At 40.9% G+C, this 19,837-nt stretch overlaps 3 protein-coding genes across 9 annotated transcripts in view; 2 read left to right on the top strand and 1 right to left on the bottom strand.

Annotated features, from left to right (window-relative positions):
• Positions 1–1,741: 1,741 nt before the first annotated feature.
• rangrf (RAN guanine nucleotide release factor) lies at positions 1,742–3,512 on the bottom strand. Of its 3 annotated transcripts, none has more exons than XM_005923228.2 (2): positions 3,444–3,512; positions 1,742–3,317 (listed from the first exon to the last, which is right to left on the bottom strand). In XM_005923228.2, the coding sequence occupies exon 2, from the start codon at positions 3,302–3,304 to the stop codon at positions 2,723–2,725; it is 582 nt and encodes a 193-aa protein (XP_005923290.1). In that variant the 5' UTR covers positions 3,305–3,317; positions 3,444–3,512; the 3' UTR covers positions 1,742–2,722. The 3 variants fall into 3 exon arrangements, with proteins under 3 accessions (XP_005923290.1, XP_005923291.1, XP_005923289.1); XM_005923229.3 differs by having other exon boundaries at positions 3,436–3,472; XM_005923227.2 differs by having other exon boundaries at positions 3,423–3,465.
• Positions 3,513–4,720: 1,208 nt separating this feature from the next.
• Positions 4,721–14,501, top strand: vamp4 (vesicle-associated membrane protein 4). Of its 5 annotated transcripts, none has more exons than XM_005923223.3 (9): positions 4,722–4,953; positions 5,644–5,781; positions 6,567–6,668; positions 9,466–9,512; positions 9,835–9,885; positions 10,797–10,897; positions 12,597–12,676; positions 13,083–13,134; positions 13,231–14,501. In XM_005923223.3, the coding sequence occupies exons 2-9, from the start codon at positions 5,779–5,781 to the stop codon at positions 13,254–13,256; spliced, it is 462 nt and encodes a 153-aa protein (XP_005923285.1). In that variant the 5' UTR covers positions 4,722–4,953; positions 5,644–5,778; the 3' UTR covers positions 13,257–14,501. The 5 variants fall into 5 exon arrangements, with proteins under 5 accessions (XP_042077283.1, XP_005923288.1, XP_005923285.1 ...); XM_005923224.3 differs by having other exon boundaries at positions 4,722–5,015; XM_042221349.1 differs by lacking the exon at positions 5,644–5,781 and having other exon boundaries at positions 4,721–4,949.
• A 2,047-nt stretch (positions 14,502–16,548) lies between these two features.
• myoc (myocilin) overlaps positions 16,549–19,837 on the top strand; it is a 6,692-nt gene continuing 3,403 nt past the window's right edge. Inside the window, exon 1 of the mRNA XM_005923222.3 lies at positions 16,549–17,381. Coding sequence (XP_005923284.1) covers positions 16,886–17,381 — 496 coding nt within the window. The 5' untranslated portion in view covers positions 16,549–16,885. The remainder of the gene's footprint in view (positions 17,382–19,837) is intronic.

Genomic DNA, 19,837 nt, shown 5'->3' with positions numbered 1-19,837 from the left:
GAATGTTGGATCATTTGAAAGGTATGATAAGGGCATGATACCTAAATTTCAATACACTGTCCAAGCCTACTAACAGGAACAATATTCATGATTTTAATATGATACAGTTTTTGGCTGATAATGTGTTATGTCGTCCCTGGGGTCTATTTATGTAGATTTCTAAGTGTCTTCAGCCTCATATGTAGAAATCTCACAATATATTTCATTCACTCCACTTTACTTACTTTAGTACTACTTGCAGCTCATTTTTTCTTGCCTTTTTTGTACTAAAGAGTGTCTGCAGCACTTAAAAAATCTGTTTCCAAGAAAAAGAGTTCTACTCCTGGTACCATCCAAACTATAGAGATTAATAATGCCAAAGTTTCTGAATTTTCTTAAAAAGCCATTCAGATTTAAAGTTTTTGGACAGAGTTTTAAAAAAATGTTGTAATACAGATACTGATTTCTGGAATAGGAAAATAAATAAATAAAAAATAAATAAAAAAATTATTTATTTATTTATTTATGGGCGATCGTGGCTCAAGAGTTGGAAGAAAAGTGTCCGGCAGCCTCGCCTCTGTCAGTGCGCCCCAGGGCAGCTGTGGCTACAATGTAGCTTGCCATCACCAGTGTGTGAATGGGTGGATGACTGATTGTGTAAAGCGCCATTTGCCATTTACATATATCTATTCTTTTTTTTTTAAATTTGTGACTATATTTCTTATATTTCAATTTCCTTTACCATGGCAGAAACAGACAATGGTTCTTTTGTTTGAAACTGACTCTCACTCATGTGCATACGACAAGCATTGCAAGCCAAAAACCTGGAGACTATAGAACTTGCCCAGGAGCCCGTCAGTAGTAGGCTTTTTTCCAGGCACTGAAAGCCCATGGTAGCTGGAAAAGCGTCTCCTGACATGACCTGCAAATCAAATACCTTTCCCCAAAGCCCTCATGGGGAAACACAGGATGTTTTCATTCTTTATTACAAACAGAACCAACACAATTCTTATTCAAGGAAACTTGCTGTTCTAATAAGAGAGTGTGCTTTGGTTAAAGAAGGAATGTGCTGCTTAAGGATCACTGAGAGGAAAGGACGCCTGACTTTACGAGATTCTTAATCAGTCGTGGTTGTGCCAGAGGAGAGGGAGGGCTTGATGTGGCACTGGGGAGACAGACTTTACTTCATTTTTATTTGTTATGCACGACTCACCTGAATTCTCCTGCTGTGACAAGTTTTATTTAACAGCAGATTCAAGTTAAAAATATTTTTTTCTTCCTACAATAACACGTGTACCTGGAAAAGGCTTTGATTATACACCACATGACTTACAATGCTGAAATCTAAAAAAAATCTGACTGCAGAAGGACACTTAATAGAGGCCATATTCCACTCTATAAATTTGGTTTCACCAAACTCACTCTTGAATGAAGTGTCTCCAAGGGCTTTTAGGGTTCAGACTAATGAATTAATCCACCATGAGGCCACTGGTGTGCATGATGGAAACAGTTGACCTAATACATATTCCTGCTGGGACTGCTCCTCTCCGTTTTCACTGTTTATGACAAAACCATGGAGCTCTCTGTGGAGGCACAGAGGGCTCCATGAATATTTTCCTGTTTTTAACTTCTCCAGAGAGATGTTGGGATCTAATTTTAGCCAAAACCTTCTGACTTGTACAATGACTTTTGGCACTACTTTTATCACCACTGTACTGTAAAAACAGCCAGTATAAAGAGCATATCAGAAGCTGGGTGTTACAAACTTAAAATCAAGTAGTCCTAAGGGGAAGACTGCGATTTATACATAAGAATAAGGTATTTCTCTTCGTTAGTCATTTCTAATTTACTTGTGTCTTGTCTGAAACAGGTCTCTCTTGTAAATGAGACACTGAGTCTCAATAGGACTACCTGTATAAATAAAGTTTAAATAAAATAAGTAAGTCTGCATAAAACATGCTTGAGTACAACAGCAGTGTTTTAGAGTAAAATACAGAGAATGAGACAAATAATTCCAGACATGTATAATAAAGTCATTAATTTTTTCAACATTTAATTGTTTTTGTTTCAGCCCTTAAATTAAAGTTGATTTTGAAATTTTATCACCTTGTAAACATTTCAAGACCCAACTGTACCTTTACGTGGAAAGGAAATGTCTTCAAATGAACGATAACTTGCTCATATTAATCCAATATGTGAGATTTACTACAGAATCTAGTGGCATGGTACATACCAATCATTTGAACTTTAAATAAAACTAAACAATAGTTCAGTTTTTAAATAGAACAAAGCATAACAGGGACTCCTGTGTTTCAGGGAAGAAGCATGACTGCTGCTCTCTGAAAACTTTATTTGCATCAAAACATACATCTGACTATATCTCAGCCCTAAAACAGACCATAGCATTGACGCCATGCATAAAATATTCTTAAAATATGTAATTAACTACTGAACTGATTGAGAGATTTAAAAAAGTTTAACTATGAGGTTATTCAACAAAGCATTTCCCCCCATAATAGCCCTTTTTAAAAAGATAGCAACTGCATTATGGTATAGGGGGAAGGTGGCTTTAAATAAAGGGTCTATTCCACCGGGGGAGATGTGTTGTGTGACATTTGATGCAAACAGAATAAGCTCAGAATTTCAAAAATATAGTCTATAACCAGCCTGCCTTTTAAAAATGTTGTTAATGTCCCCCAGGGAGAGAGACCGAGAGACACCACATCATAAAAGTGGACTTGCTCTACCCGAAGAGCCCAGGGTTATGCAGAGTCAGAGTCTGTACGAGGTGCTGGAAGTCCTTCACCATCCAGGGCTGTTGGTGTGTCCCCACTGCACAGGCACTGCTGCTCTCAGGGCTGATACTCTGCGGGTCATTAAATGTTATGAGGACATCTGTGGAGAACTGCGGCAGACGGAACAGGCCCAAGTGGATGGTCACTGAATTCCTTGCTTCTTCATTGAACTTAGAGACGCACTGAGTCCCAGACAGCATCCACGCAGTGCTGCACTCTGACAGGGACAGCTCAGATTTGGGCAGAGCCACAACACTGGTCACTTCAAAAGCCCCCGGCTCCAGAGCTTTGTTGCTTCCCGCGATGTCCTCAAAGTGGTACCTGGCTGCATCCTGGTCAGCCACCTGACCCTGGTACTCCACCAACTCGACGATCAGGCTCTGGTCTGTGTGGGCGTGGGCAAACACCTCCTGGTTGTCCGGGATTTCCCTCAGCTCGCTGATGTCTGTGGCGCTGTGAGGGATCACAGCTGACAGGGCTCCTCCAAACAGAGGATGAGCCTCGTTAGCGCTGCCTGCTGCTCTCTGCATTTCTCTGTGAAGCCTGTAAACAGAAAGAAACACCACAGGTGAGACCGTCTCCACCCATATAAACACCACCTACTTAACAAAAATTGTAAAGGGAAAAAAAAGAAGCTTATAAACACACATCTGCAGCTCACCAACTCACCTCCCACTGCACGCTCAATGTGGTTCCGGTGAAAACTTAATCTTCTTCTTGCGCGTGTGGCTTTTTTTTTTTTTTTTGCCATTATAACAAACACGCTGCTGCCACCTACAGGTGTGGCAGACCTCGACAGAGACGATTTCGCAGAATAAACTTAAAAAATAAAAATCTAAAATTTCTGATTTTGTTTTAAAGCTCATAACATACATAGCAAAAAAAGAAAGAAAGATATAAGTAGGTTTAATTCGAACATTTAAATGCTGAATGTCCAAATGACGTACATGGACGTTCAACAAAACAAAGTTCCCAATATATTATTCATCTGCATAAAAGTAACACAAATTTTGTGCTAAAAGGATAAGTATAAACTTATATGATCCCAGTCCTGCTTTCTGTTTCATAGCCAGATTCAACTTTCTTTCAAATTACCTGGAAATGACACAAATGACAAATGACACAAATAAACAAAAGACTCCCTTAACGAGGTAAAAAGATGGATAAATTAATTTACATTATTTTTTTTGTTGCATGAATTGATTAGGTTCATTAATAATCAGCAGCCATAACTATGCAGTTTCCACAGGTCTTTTGTTCCAATTTGAAATCAGACTCTGCCTTTATGTGATAAATTACACCTTGGATACTGATTCAACTTTTTTTTCATCTTTTTTTGGGAGGGTGGATTGTACCTTTAAAAGATGTTGGGTATATTAATTTCGTTTGGTCTCAATTGGATTTGTGGGAAAGAAACGACTCAGTCTTTTCCTTTGTGAGTAAAAATAACGTATTTTTTGTTCGAAAATGTGAAGTTGTCAGTGTTATCAGCTCAACATTTTTAAGCAACCCAAATGTAACAAGGAAGAAAGCATGTACAGAAAGAGCGGAAGAACATGTCTATTTATAGATCAGCTAAAACTTATTTTATCGTATTTATTAGAAGAAACAAGTGGTAATACCCTTGGCACAATTCTCTGTCTCAGCACTGGTGATTGTTTGCAACAAATAAGGTAAAGGCACCATAAATACATTGGTAAAATTATTTGTTTCTTTGAAGAGACCAGATTTTTCTTCTTTCCAAAAATATATCACTTTGCTCCCATTTGAACTTTCTGTGTAGAAGTGGAATATTTACTGCATAAAATAATAATGGATTGCATTTATATAGCGCTTTTCGGGGCTCTCAAAGCGCTGTACAATTCCACTATTCACTCACTCTCAAAAGAACGTAAGGTAAAACATTTTCCGCAGGCCGTCAAACATCTGCGGCATTCTCTCCTCCTCCTCCACCAGCTGTTTGTGTTGATTTCCTGGTCAGCTGATTCAGACCGAGCAAAGATAGGAAGAGGAGAGCTGACATCCACAATGATCATCGTGTTTCATGGTCATTGATAGCATTTGCGATGAATCAAACAGATCCGTAAAGTCGCATTAAGCCTTCGTGTTAATTTCTGAGTTTCTGTGTGGAGGAGTTTACCTGCTTCGAGCGAGCGGCGGATCCTGTGGAAAACAGCAGGTAGCCGCGTTAGCATCCTTAGCTTAGCTTAGCTTGATAGCTAAGCGGCCTGTTTCATACAGGTAAAATAATAAAGAAGAGTGTAACTAAGCTACAGTAGCTTTTAAATTGTTTTTCGTATTGTGGAGTTGAAGCTTCATTGTTAATTAGGTTGACAGGAATATTATTTGCTAAGATTTAGGCTGTCAAATAGCTCGACCTGCTAAAGTTGTTGACGGCTGTGATATAATGTTAATTAGCTTATGAGATTGTGAGCTTGAGTGTTCAGTTTTACTCCTTTGCTAAACTGAGGGACCCTTAAAGCTATTACTTTACATGTAATAGAAAGAAGGGGGAAATCGGCCAAGCTAAGGGTTAACCCCTAACCCCAAGCCAAGCTTTACTCATCTGGTATTCCTCCCTTGATAGAAATTGATTGTGGGGTTGATTTTTCATTCTTCTTCTGTTTGCGTAAAGTTGCAATCAATTAATTGATTAGGGTCATTAATAATCAACAGCCAACATTAAGCAATTTCCACAGGTCTTTTGTTCCAATTTGAAACCAAGCCTTTCCTTTATGTAATAAATTACTGCTTTTCTTTCTGTTTTTCTGTTTTTTAAAATTGACTCATCCTGCTTTCCTGCCTGAGCCTTAACATGTTACATAGATGTAACTCTGGCTTCTTTCTCTTCACACTATTCCTGCTTCAGATCTGTCCCCTGCCTCTCTTCTCTGTTTACTGGAAAACTCTTCTCCTCTCCTGACCGCTGAAAGGCCCAGTTTTCCAGCTGCAGTGCCAGAAAAAGAATCTGAGAAAGCCACTGTGTCAGAACTAGCTGGATTCAATGGTATAAGTTGTATTGTTGGGTTAGCAGAGGTTCTGTGTGTGTTTGTGATTATATTACCACTGAGGGTCACATGTTGTTTAGTTCAGTGTCACAGAGGCCCTTTAATGAGGCATCTGTGTGTGTTTTGTCTCGCTCTTTGGAGCATGAAACACCCAAACACAGACTCCAGGGTGCATAATTGGAAGAACAGCATGTTTTCCATTTCCGTGTTACATGGAGAGCAATGATGACATTTCCTTTCATATCTAGTGAGACTCAACACCTGCTCCACCAGAAGGATTTGGATTTAAAACAGAAAATAAGATATCTGTTTTTGGACTGTTTTAAAAAAATATTATGTTTTTTGTATATGAGAAGCTGGAAACTCAATATCTGATCCAACATCACATCCAATTACTTTGGGGACTGCAATAATCAGTTATCTTGAGCTACACTCTTGAGAGTCCTAAACCTAAACAGGCTATGTAAAGTAAAATAGCTCAGGTGAATAAAATAGAATACAGATGTCTTGCATTAAAGTGGCTCAATATATCCAGAACAATAAGAGTGAAATAAAGTAGCTAAACAAACAAATAGAGTTGTATTGCTGAACCGTGAATTCACATTTAGTCATTTATAATGTTTAGATTCTCAGTATGTTTGTAAACTCTGCATGTGGTTATGTCTGTAACTCCTTTCCTCTTACCAATACTGGAATCTTCTCAATTCAGGTATCTAACTCTGTTTTAAGTTCTCCCACAGTGTGGTAAAGCTTCATTGATGATTTTTCTTCTCCTGCCCTACAGAGGGAGCCAGACCGGGAGGAGCAGCCTGAAGACAACATGCCACCGAAGTTTAAACGACACCTCAATGACGATGAGGTCACGGGATCCATTCGCAGCGAGAGGGTGAGACACAAATAGACATGAAGGAGCTGGTGCTTGGCATTTGGGTTTGCAACAAATTGCATCTGCAGTTAGAGAAGTAAAGTAGGACATGTAGTATATTTTCTTAACCACTTATACCATTCATGGTTGGAGAGAGATGGAGCCTGTTCCTTCAGATGTTGGGCAAGAGGGTATTGGACATGCTGGACTTCTATCTCATAGGGTAACACATTACTTTTACTGTGGATTGACTGATTGAGCCCATCCTGAGCGAGGAAAAAGCCCTGTATCAGATGTAGATTTTTCCAAGTTTATTTGTCAGATTAGTCATAATGGAAAAGCAACAAAAATAAGGGGAGAGAACCAAAGCGACTTTTTTTTTAAGGGGTGAAGCTTTAGAAACTGCTACGGCCAAATGTCTGGTCCTCATCAGGTTGATCATCCCGTCCCACGCACCTGCACCTCCCCTGTCCTCCCTCCTATTCTTTATTGTGTTCATTCCTCTGTGTCATCCTGTTTGCTGTTGTGTTGAGCTGAGATCAAAGCAAAGCTTACCGGGAGGCTTGCATAACAAAATAACCTCCCATGCTTTTCCTTCAGTGCCCGGCCTCCTGTCTTACAATAATTGCTAACAGTTTCCTTCACGTCTGCTGTCTCAAATGGAAAGAAAGAAAGACGTTTGTACAGAAGGAGATTGTTAGTGCCTTAACTTATAAAGCATTTTATGATCATATGGCCACCATTCCCACAGATTTTTTGCAGATGCCGTGTTATTTACAGGAGAATAAATTGTATTGGCTCGACATTGACTGGCAGAATTGACACTACAGTGCATCCATAGGCGCTGCAGTTATTAGAAGGTGAATGCCATGGCTGAAAGAATTGAGATTTTAACCTTGGTTACTGCTAAGGTAATGAAATTCAAATGTAATTGATCTTTCTCATAAAAATTTCACACTGTTGGGTTTTAATATCGATTACCTTTCTTGTGTAGTATCTAGTAGCATTGGATGAAGTCCACCTGCCTTCAGTCCAATAAGAAACAGACTCGTTCTCTTCTCCTGTGAGAATTCAATGCAGCTGTCCTCACTTATTCTTTATAATTAACAATTTACACCAGAGTGCTTTTTGCCCTGATTACAGCCAGCAGTGGCTCAGACTTGTCGTCACTGCAGGGATATTGTGGCGTAATTCACCGTAAGATGCCAGACAGTTTGTCCCATCCTTTTCTTTTTACTTTTTTATCTGATCTGTAAATTTTTATGTTGGATTCTCAGCATACTGATTGTCCATCCATTCATCCATTTTCCTCCACTTATCCGGTTCGCTGGGGTAGCAGCCTAAGCACAGCCACCCAAACCTCCCTCTCCCTATCCTAGTCCTCCATCTTATCCAGGGGAACACTAAGGTATTCCCTGGCTATCTGAGAGATATAATCTCTTCAGTGTGTCCCTGGTCTACCCTGTGGCCTCCTTCGGGCAGGACATGCCTGGAAAATCTCACACAGGAGGCATCCCAAACACTTCAACTGGCTCCTTTTGATGTGGAGGAGTAGCGTCTGTACTCCGAGCCCTTCTTGAATATAAAGAAGAGGCCAGCCACCCTTGAGAGAAAGCTTACTTCTGCCACTTGAATTCACACTCTCATTCTTTTAGTCACTATCTAAAGAGCATGACCATAGGTGAGGGTAGTGATATAGCATAATGATCGTCCTGCTCTGAAACCATTTCACTCCAGTGCTTGTGTAATGTAGTGGCTGCTCTCACACATCACATTCTTAGATCAACAGACTTGAACTTTTATTGCTCCACACTGTGACGACTGCCCACCTGGCCAGTAATAACAAGGCACCAGGCTGGAAAACAAAATCTGGGGAAAAGTTAATGGTGTGCCTGAATTCAGCCAGTCATGCAACAGAAGCTTGGGTTTGTATTGAGCCTGTCTTTAGAAATAAGACAAGAAATAAGACAAGAAAACACATCGGGTGTCTGTTTTAGTAGTCACATAGCTCTTTGTAGGTAGGCAGTGTGTTTACACACATATTGGTTATGTGTTCCTCCAATTATTATGCATTATTTTAGTGATGCCCTTATTTTGGGTCATCACTAACAACCTCTACTTAGAACAGATGAAGGAGTTTTTATTGGGCTTTGGCCAGCAGAAATTCAGCTTTTTTTTTTTTTTGTTGCTTTTCAGCCACCATACAACAGCCTGATATTGGAGCCCTTTGTAACTTTGGCCCGTTGTAGCATGAATCCTGTGGAACTTGAATTTTGTAGGATAGGGCCTGCATTAGTCAGACTTGTTGTATTCCTGGGTGATTTTCTTGCAGTGTGCTGGGATTATTATCCTGCAGTGGGCTGCTATGGGGTTGTGCTGTTTTGGCATCAGTGTTTTGGCAGGGTGTTCAGGTGTGAAAGTAACATGTTGATTAATTGCCAGGACCCAAGGTTTCCTAGCAAACAACTGCTTTTTAACAAGCTGATCAGTTTGACTGTATTTAGACCATCTGTTAGTGGTTTTAATGGTTTGGCTGATCGATGCACTGGGCTAATGTTGTATTCACTGTATTGACCTTCGAAGGATAGTAAGTCAAAGACTGTCATTGGATCCCTAAAGCAGCATTGTGGCCTTTTGGTGAATAAAGTGCATCCAGTTTCTTGAGTTCTCGTCACCAGGACTACTCCTCAGCAATCTGCTCAGGCTTTAATATTGGTTATAGATTAGTGCTCTGACCAAGTCCCTCCTTATCCAAAGTAGATATCAGGCAGGCAATAGTCCCAACTTCTGTGACCTCTGACCTTTTTCTCTTTTACAGAGGAATTTGTTGGAGGAGGACTCTGATGAGGAGGAGGACTTCTTTCTGTGAGTGTTTGTTAATTAATTTAATAATAATACATTAGATATTTAAAATTAAGTTGCATTTCAAACAGTAGAGCATTAATTTGCTCAGATGAATCAGGTTGTGAAGATGTTATGTTTTTCTGACATATACTGACCAGGTTTTAGAGCATGGAGAAAACAACCAGCCACCAAATTGAGAAAGTTTAATAGCCAGTCTAAAGTTGTAGCCAGTCTATGGGAGTAATATTGATAATATTGATTGTTAGAGCATAGTACACTAACTAATCAGCACAATTCATGCTTGTAGTCTGTACATTTGACTTCATCCATGCTTGTTTTTCAGGAGAGGGCCAACAGGACCCAGGTTTGGACCTCAGAATGACAAAATCAAGCAGTAAGTACAAACGCATACCTCATTACAACAAAGAATCAGAGGTCAGAGTAGTATTTCCATTACTGGTTTTGATATTGGTGTTATGTAACTATGGTTCGTAATGTTTACCAAAAGCTGCTGGTTATTACCAGATTGTGTAAGAGAGCCCATCATGTGCAGGTTATTGTGTAACCTTCTCAGGATGTCTCAGTCCCTCTGCAGACTAACCGAGAACAGAGGAGGTCATTGTTTAGATCGTCTCGCACTCTGACTCGTTTCTCCACACTCCATTCATACTTTATAGTTTGTTATTGTTGTGAGCATATGAAACTAGATGCCATAGCTGCACATTTGACAAATGTTAAATTCACGGGGCTCTTGAACCTTAACCGCTGTGGTCACTGTAGTTGTTTATGTGTCATGATGGCAGCTCATACTTCTTTTATGTCTTTCTTTCTTGTTTGTTTTGCTCTGGCTTATGACTGTATACTACCTTCAGCATGCAATCAAGCTGAAAGCCAAGTCTGATAATTTACTGCAGAGCTTTTGTTTGAAACAGTCAGTTTGATTGTGAGTGAGAGCAGACAGTTGTTATAGAGAGAAATTCCACAGTTTTATATCATTACTTTTCCTCCCTCGTGAGTTTCTTTGTCAACTTCTTTCCGCTTGTTAACCATGCAGGCCTCCAAGTGGTATTACTCTAAGATAAGGGTGACCTAAGGGTAATGTGAACTACTCATGCCATACTCAGTTATGAGTAGTATAAATAAAGGATTTGAACTTAATGCTGCAGATACCTAACAGGTGCAGACAGGTCATGCTGAGGCTGTCAGGCTTTTCATTGTCTGCCAGCTGGACAAGGCCAGACATAGAGAATCTTTTTACTGTACCAAAATAAGACCGGTCCTACCGTTGTGATTCTGTGTCCTCAGGGTGCAGTCGCAGGTCGACGAGGTGATTGATGTGATGCAGGAGAACATCTCCAAGGTGATAGAGAGGGGCGAGCGACTCGATGACCTGCAGGACAAGTCAGGTGAGACACACCAGCCACCGCGTGTGCATATTTACCAGACATGTGTGCACTACTCAAGCATGAAAGGCAGGAAATACCATTACTATTATTGTTTGTTTTAAGGTTTAGTTTCCAGAAAGACCCTACAGACTTATTTTATTTTAGGTTACCTAGGTATTTAGTAAATTTGATGCTATGTGCATCAAATTTAGAAGAAAGTCATTTACTAATGAGGCTTGGACATTCGTAGCATGCAAACAACCTTAAAGTTGAATGCCCTCAACTTTAACGGTAATGCAAGCATGTGGTTAGCTCTCATTACAGTGTGAGACTAATTTAGAATAGTTTTTAACAGATGTATTCAACTGGTAAGAAGGTCCAAAGTCAAACAAACAGCCAAGTGTTACTGTGCACTGAAGATATCCTACCTTTACATTGTGTCTGTGTGTTAAGTAAATTAAATGGAACAATTTCTGTAAACCTTAAAATAAATATGTTTTGGCTCTTAACAAGGATAAAAGCATTAACATTATGCAAAGTTGCTACTGCACACACTCGGGTGTGCAGTAGCAACGATGGCATGTGAATAGGCTCCATACATGCAATGTTAAAAATACCTTGCATGCATCCTTGTGTAACTGTTTCCAGGTATGCAACTTAAAGCGTTCGACAGGTTTTGTGCTCTTACTGCTCTTTGTTGGACACGCACAGCTCATCTTTTTTGCCGCTAATGAAAACACTTTGCTGCATTGCACTTTAGTTGTTTCTTTTTTTTGGAGTGTCTCTGTGTATCCTCACACACACACACACACACACACACACACACACATACACACACACACGCACACACACACACACACACACACACACACACACAACACACACACACACACACACAGAGATGTTGTACATTGTACTCCAGCTTAGGTCTATTGTGTTGACCAGACAAGCAAGACAATGACGCACATCTGGAACACATCTTTGTGTGTCTTTGATGTGAGTCTTTGTGCATGTGGACATGTCTGTGTCTAATTGTGGCTTCGCTGTGCCTGTCGCCCTTCAGCCTTCCTTCTGCGTTTACGTGAGAAATTTACAATCATGTAATCGACACTAGCAGTTTGCCCTCTGACCCATGTGCAGGTAGTCTGTGGTTAAATTCCACAAGAGTCTTTTTAGAAGCCTGAGCACTGCTCTGTAGTGGTGACAGGTTGTAAACATGGAGATGGAAACAGCAGAGACAAAGACTTTAAATAGGACGCAAGCTTAGATAAGTAATACAGTGCACACTAGGGAGCTCAACCCTACCTTCATGTTATCATGCATAAACATAAAGTTAACAACAGTATCCAAGAAACAGAAAATCGGCGGTGCGGGTGAGTCGTTTGGAGAAGGGCTGGAGGAAATGTGTTTTTGCTCCATTGTGTTTTAATGTGGAAACTTGTACAACAATTGATGCCAATAGAGTTGGTTTAAAAAAAAAAAAGATGTTTAGAGGAGTGACTTCACCATCACAGTTAATTCTTACATAACTCCTACACATGCACAACACCGAGCCAAAAAACTTGAGTGACCCTATCCAGTTTGAAAATGAAAACAATATTCAGCTTATTGTTTACTTTACTAATAAACAGATGTCCTTTTTTTTTTTTTGTCCTCTTCGATTTACTTCCCTCCTCACGTGTCCTTCACTCATCTGTGCCGTAATCATGTGATGTTGCAGAGAGCCTATCGGACAACGCTTCTGCTTTCAGTAGCCGAGCCAAACAGCTGCACAGGAGGATGTGGTGGAGAGATATGAAGGTGGGGCATCCATTTCTTATTTAATATATATATTTAAATGCAACACAGATAACATTTAAATATCTGCTCATTATGGAAATGAGGAGGTAATCTAGCAAATCAGCTTGGTTAGCAAAAGTTTTAAGTTCTGTAGTTATTTGTAGTCTGCAAGTAGCTATTTCCAAAGTTGATCTACAAATAGGCAAAGCATTGAACCCCATGATAGCGCCCTTCATTTGGATAATGAAGGAGAAATTATACGAACATTTTACGTATTAATGAATCCCTACATTAACTTTTAGTGTTATTTTTAATGCATTTAATGAGTTATTTTTTGCATGTATTTACGATTATGACAGTTTTTGGTCCTCCACGGGAGATGTTCACCGTTGTGTGTTCTGTGTCTAATGTGTTGTTTCTCTCTCAGATGAAGATGATTATTGCGCTGGTGGTGGTTGCTCTCCTGCTGATTATCATTAGTAAGTATTATACCAAATACATGAACAGAGTGTAAATTTACAAAGTGCGCGGGACTTCTCTCTTACTGTTACTTTTTCTTTTCTTCTCTTCATCAGTTCCAGTGATTCTTCGATATCGCTAGTGACTTCGGAGGAGGATGGGAACAACCTTCCTCTTCCTCTAGCTACCCCTGCACACAATCCTCCACTCCAGCTAGGGGGCGGCAGCCAGCTTCCCACACCCTCTTCAGTATCATCCTGTATACCCTCAAGGATCTGGTCTCTACTTGCCACTTAGTACAGATCTTATCACTGTATTCTCACATAAATCTACAGTGAGGTCGGTACTAAGGCTTGGTTTGATCCCCAACTTGAAACTAAGCTCCAGAAATGGGACACATGGGGAAAAAATGAATGGGGAGATATTCCACCAGTGCTCCCTCTCAGCCCTCTAGTCAATGTGAAGGAGTGCTCCATTCCATGATACATATCACATGCAGGACGTCCTGCATGTAACCTCATATACATCGATATTGTAAAGGCAGGGAATCGATGCCAACCATCTCTTAGTTTAGCCAGTCTGTTTCTGCTGCAGCAGTCTTATATAAAGAGGCTGTGAACTTCCAGCAGATAAACCTCTGATGTCTGCCCACGATTTCCTTGTGTGCTCACTTACTCTGAGGCTTGGACACTGAGAATGTTTTCTGCCCATCACAAGGTGGGAGAACATCTGAGGTTCATCTGTGGGGTCTAAAGTGGTGTTTCTTTCTTAATCATTTCAGTGGCTTTGACTGCTTTCACTTTTCAGGTATCTTTCCTCGTTCTCACAGAAACACGAGACTAGAAAGGAACTACATGTATTCATACAAGAACCTGCTCTGTAACAAATATCACCATAGATTGTTAGTGTACAGAAGAACCATGTCAAACCAAAACACCAAGGTTATGAATGTCTCCTAACCATTCTGTTCTCAGATGCTGAGCTTGGTCACAGCTGTCAAATTTGTTTTCCCGCTTGTGACATTACATCATCTCTCACGCTGCAGATGGTTCTGTTTGGTTTATAGGCTGCTTCTGTCTTTTTCTCCACTGTTTTCGATTTCTTATTCGCTCAAATGTTTAGCTGCTGGTGTTCCCGTCGTCGTTGGAGGGATTGTATGGTTCACTGTATGGTTACGTTATAAGGAGGGGGGGTGATTTATGTGGTGAAAGCTGAGCTGTGAAACAAGAGTAGGTGTAACTGTCTGGAATTAACTCTACATGGTCTTTTTTTTTAATTTATTTTGGCTGTAAATATTGATTCTGTAATGATGTATAATACTCTGGCATTGCATTGGAAGACTGTGATCCTTTTTTTTTGCTCTGAAATAAAATGATTTTAAAGGGCACTTGTCTGCTTTGCTGTGGTCTGAACTAGTACACTGTCTTATAGGAAGTCAGAATAGATGAGTATGGATGGAGGGCGTATGGGGAAATATGTATAGAGGGGAAAAAGTAATTCTCATGCCGTACCTCCACTTTGAAACACTCTTAACTATCCTCATGCTCTCAGAGCCTGCAAAGTCCTTTTATCTCTTCTCATTACCCGACAGTTTTATTGGCTTGTGGCTTTACTGGCAGTTTGGCGTCCCATGATGGCACTAAAGTTGGAGGGACCGGAGCTCGTGAGGTGTTATTGTTCTGACAGACGCGCTGCCTCTCGTTCCCTGGACAGTAGACGCAAACGCACACTGACAGCTCTGCCCTTTACTTAGCCAGCACTACCCAAGTCTTCTAAAGGAGGAGGAATTAACTTGGCCCATAGGGACCTTGCCTTTTATTGATCATACTCAAATGGCATTCCAGTTCGTGCTCATTAGTGATGCACACAGTAGGGGGGATGACTTAATTTCAGCTGTGAAGAGGAGAGAGGTCATTTCATGTCATGCACTTGCCTGAATGTCGTTAAAGCTGTGGTGATAAAGGTGCTTGTTGCTCGATGGTAACCACAGAGGCTGTAAAGTCCTGGCTGTAAAAGCTGCTGCCCTGTCAAGAGTTAGAGCTTAGAGTTTTGAATTTTGCTACTGGTCAGGAAAAAAGATTTGGGCCACACTACTACTTAAATCTATGAGACACTTTTATCCGTTGCCCCTGCTGAGACACTCCCACATTGGCAGCCGAGGATGTTTTGGTCCTCTGCAAGGTGCTGATATCTGATGACTTCAGATTCCGGGCATAGCGACGAATTTATGAGTCGTATAAAAGTGAATTAAACCCACAAGAAAGCAGAATGGATAATATGGCAGCCAGTTAACGAGCGCACACCCTCTTCATCTGAGAATGATCAAACAGAAGATCATAGTGTCAGTGGTTTTAGGAGACTCTTTGCTCTTTATTTTAATTCTCCTCGTGAGTGTTTACCTGTGGTTCTTTTGGTTTCACCTTTAAACTTCTCTTTAATTTAAATTATTGGAAAATATTAATGAAATTAATATCTAACAATACCGCATAAAAGAAAAGTTGATTTTAAGCATAGTGTACCCTATTCATCTGTTCATCCATCTTTCCAGCCAGTCATTGCTTCGATAAAGGTAAATGTGTCAAGTAAGTTTTACCAGCAGCAGTATTACGTCTGCATGTCTTATCTTGTTTACTTTCTAGCTGACTGGCTCTCCTTTTCCCTCTTTTCCCTTTGGCATCCCTAAAGTAGATGATTTAGGCATCAGAGTGATCTGCCAGGTCAAGAATTGAGAACATAGAAAAGTAAGGAGGCATGAGAATGAGAGGAGTAGGAAAGGAGCCAGGAGAGATTCAAGAAACGCAAACAAAGGCAGGATATGAAGGTAAGCTGAGAGCTGTAAAGATTCGTTTCGACTGGAAAGTATGTTTATCTGCACCTGGAGTGTTTCTCTTTCAGATCTTTTATTCTGGCTCTCTAAAGCTATCCTCGTATCTGATAACTGTAGGAATGAGTCACTACAGGCAGTGTGTCAGAAAAGACAGAAACAAATCCACTCAGGCAACAAGTGCTGGGAATTTTCACTCATGGGGATCAACGTCAGGTATCCAGTTGTCAAAGGACTTATAACCTTTGACCACTCAGGAGGACGGCTCTTACTTGCCGATTGCATCACCCCCGCCCCCCCCTCTTCCAATTTGGGAAGGGAACACTGTCTTCTCAGAAGGTAATTGTATCCATCAAGGACAAGCTTTCCCCTCTATTATTGACCGAAATGTCAAGCAAATCTCCTTTGACACACAGGATGAGACATATTATTGGAGGCTTTTACACAATAAAAGGTATAATTATAGCAGTAATTGAAAATAATGAAAAGACAGCAAGCTGTAACGTCTGATTCCTAGATCTGTAAGCATAAACAGCTTGTGCATGAATGAGACTTTTTTTTTTCTCAAAACAACCAGTATTTCTTTACTTTCTTTTTCTTCCCTCCCTTCTCTTCCTCCCTCCTCTACACCTCTCCTCTCATCTCCTTTTCATTTCCCTCCTTTCGTCCCCTCCAGAATGTATAAATATCTGTGAGCTGTCGGGGGAGAGCTCAGTGTTGCAGACCTGTTTATAGAGGAGAGACAGAGGAGAGAGCAAGAGTGGGAGGAGAGGGGCAAAACTGCAGAAATAGAGAAAATACCTGAGGGAAGACTTAAAAAAAAGAAGAAGAAAGCCATCAGTTGAAATTAGGAGTTGCGAAAGGTTTAGAGGATAATTCCACAATAAATCCAAGAGTGGGCAAAAGAAAGAAAAAGTTTTTAGAGTTAACTGTGAGCTGTCTCAAACATGTTTGCTCTACTCTCATTCTGTTTATGCGGTCTTCTGATGCGAGGTGAGGCACAGGACAGAGCTACTCTGTGGAGGGGAAATGACCGAGGTGGGCGATGCCACTACACCTTCACGGTTCCTAGCCCTGTTGAGTCCAGCTGCCCACAAATTGGAGGTCCGGAGGTGGAAGGACTGAAGGCCAGACTCAACCTACTGGAGGTCCTGGTGTCCCAGCTGAGTGCAGGGGACTCTCGGCTCCCAGGGGTTCAACAAGGGTCTGGAGCCAGAGTTCAGTCTGAGCTGCAGGAGGCACTGAACCGGGCCGTTGGAGAGAGGAACCTGCTGCAGAGCGAAAAGGAGCACCTAGAGAGGGAACTGAATGGGCTTCAGCTTCGAATGGAGGAGATGAGGAGGGAGACAGAGAGGCTGAGGAACAAACCCTGTCCTCAACAGACACCCATGGTCCCACCCAGCCCCACTCTGCAGGACAGGGTCTCAAAAAGACCTGGTAGTGGTAAGAGAACCACCACATACTTACGTGCAATGCTTAATAACATTTGCAAATAAAAAAAGAATATCTTTACTTGACAATATCCTATTTTTATCATCAAATTAAAGAAATCTACCAGGTCATTTTATATCTACATCAGTAATTAAGATGCACAACAGAAGGAGCTACTGTCTGCACACAGGCTGTCATTTAGTTGAAATATATAATGAGCGTTTGAGTGAAGAATATTGGGTGCATCAGAGCAGCGAAGGGATGACACAACAAATTCTTCTATGTAGAGTTGCACAAAATACCAAAGCACTGCTCATGTATGTGGATCGTGTGGAAGTCTGTTTATGGTCACTGCTTAAATCATCAGTGAGTTCATGTTTTAATGATTCACACCTGTTTGCATGCTGTTAATGTTTTGGTTGCCCCTTTTGTCTGCAGCTACACTCAGCTCAGGTTTCTGTGCTTCCCACTTCCTGCACTGCATTTAGGGATGATAAACACGCAGCCCAGAGGGGGTCAGCTTAGTATTTATGGGCAGAGGTTGCTTTCTTTATGACTGGTGTTTCCCTCTGCATGGCAAGAAGTGTGCGAATAGCTCTGCTGGGGAGGGAAGGGGGATTGAAATGTGATGCACTCTCTGGAAGCGGTTGTTCCTTTGCCCAGATCTCATCTGAGGGCTTTTGATGATAGCTGGTGGGCTGGGATTGTTGAGGATGTGGGTCTGTGGCCAAGAACAGGGGTTAGAGGGCTCCACGGAGCTTAGAAGTTATCTTAGAGCCACTGAGGTTATAACACAAGTAGAACTGACATGGCCATAATATTGTTGGTAAGCACTCTCTTCTTTTTTTCTAAGCCGTCACTCCGTCCACCCTCCTGGCTCTCATCGTAAGTTGCTTTTAAGGCTGAGCTTGCCATCAGCAGTAAATCCTGCTTTTCTAATTCCTGCCAGACATCCCTACTCCCTGTGCATCAGGAGAGCTTATAAGCTCTATCTCCTGCATACTCCAGGTTATCTGCTGAGCTCCTCATGTTTGCACCTGCAGACTGAAATACACAGAGAGGCTCCCTCAGGGTGACAGGCAGATGTCGAATAGATCAGAGTCTGAGGAAGACATGCAGGAGGAGAGAAGAGATAAATGTCAAACCAGGTTGTGTTTAGGAGTAAGGAAACTCTGACAGGAACATTTTTTTTATTGTTTACAACCCATGCAGTGGTTATGATCTCTAGTAGTAGTTGCCACTCAAAATATACGAGCCGCACTGTGTTATGTTATTCTAGGTCTTATAAAAAGATATTCACATAGAATTTACACTGGAAGTGATAACACAAACCTTTTTTAAGGTAGACAGCTGAACTAAGATCCAAGAAAATCAAAGTTTACAACTTGAAAATGGTGGAAAATCGATGAAGCCAGTAGAAGACAAGCAGTTGTAGAAGTCAGATTTATATAGAAAAAGGTTATTTTAGTTTTAAGTCACAGGAGAGGAATAAATACAGTCTGCTTCATTGTCTTTTAGAAGAGTTTCTTCAACTTCCTGAATGTGCAGCCAGCAGGATTTGCAGTAGTAAATAATATTTGCAAGATGCCTCAGGCACAGGGCTTCACATGCAACAGGTAGAGGAACTGCAGCTTAAGAAAATCTTCTGTGTGGTATACTTCAAACACTGACTCATGAGTATACAGGAAGAATAAATATCCAGATGCAAAATGTTTACAGCAGCCGAGCCGAAGTCTGCTAGCTGGGGTCAATTAGACTCCTCCATCCTCACATAAATCCTCCGGCGGGAAATTAATGAGGTTTATGGTATTTTACTCAGTGACATCCCAAACAAAAGAGGCAGGATATGAGGGCCCATATGGCAATCACTGCCATACACACTAGGGAAAAGACAGTAGGAGAATGTGGCTGTTTACCTGTGATGATGATAAATGGCTGTTACTCTGTGGGACTGTCCTCAGAGCAGAGGCAGACATTAAACTTCCTGCTACAGTTAAATCACGACTGGTGCTTTTGCTTTAAAAACCTTTAATTTTTGGGAACATTTGGGAACGTTTTTTACAACACAACTGTTGTTTGTCATTTACCATCCTTCTTCCCGTCTTTATCATAAATCAAGATTTGCTTCCAGATGAAAACGTTCTCTGCATCATTAGGCTTGATTATGAAAAGCACGGCTTTCACATGCTCACACCCAAGCAAATAGTCCCAGAGGACGGCCATACCCAGACATAGACTGCGTATCATTTTTTTTTTCTTTTGTAAACATCACCGTGTTTACGTCTTCAAGTTTCTGAGGGGTACACAGTTTGCAGTTATTGTTTGACATTGTTTAGGTTTGAGTATTTCATGAAGGAGAGAAAAGGAGAGAAAAGGAGAAGAGAAGAGAAGAGAAGAGAAGAGAAGAGAAGAGAAGAGAAGAGAAGAGAAGAGAAGAGAAGAGAAGAGAAGAGAAGAGAAGAGAAGAG

This window comes from Haplochromis burtoni, unplaced genomic scaffold, assembly GCF_018398535.1.
Source record: "Haplochromis burtoni strain Fernald_Lab_line unplaced genomic scaffold, NCSU_Asbu1 Contig_65, whole genome shotgun sequence".
In the NCBI taxonomy this organism is placed as follows: domain Eukaryota; kingdom Metazoa; phylum Chordata; class Actinopteri; order Cichliformes; family Cichlidae; genus Haplochromis; species Haplochromis burtoni.
The sequence above is the reverse complement of the archived record's forward strand: the minus strand, read 5'-3'. Positions and strand labels throughout refer to the sequence as shown.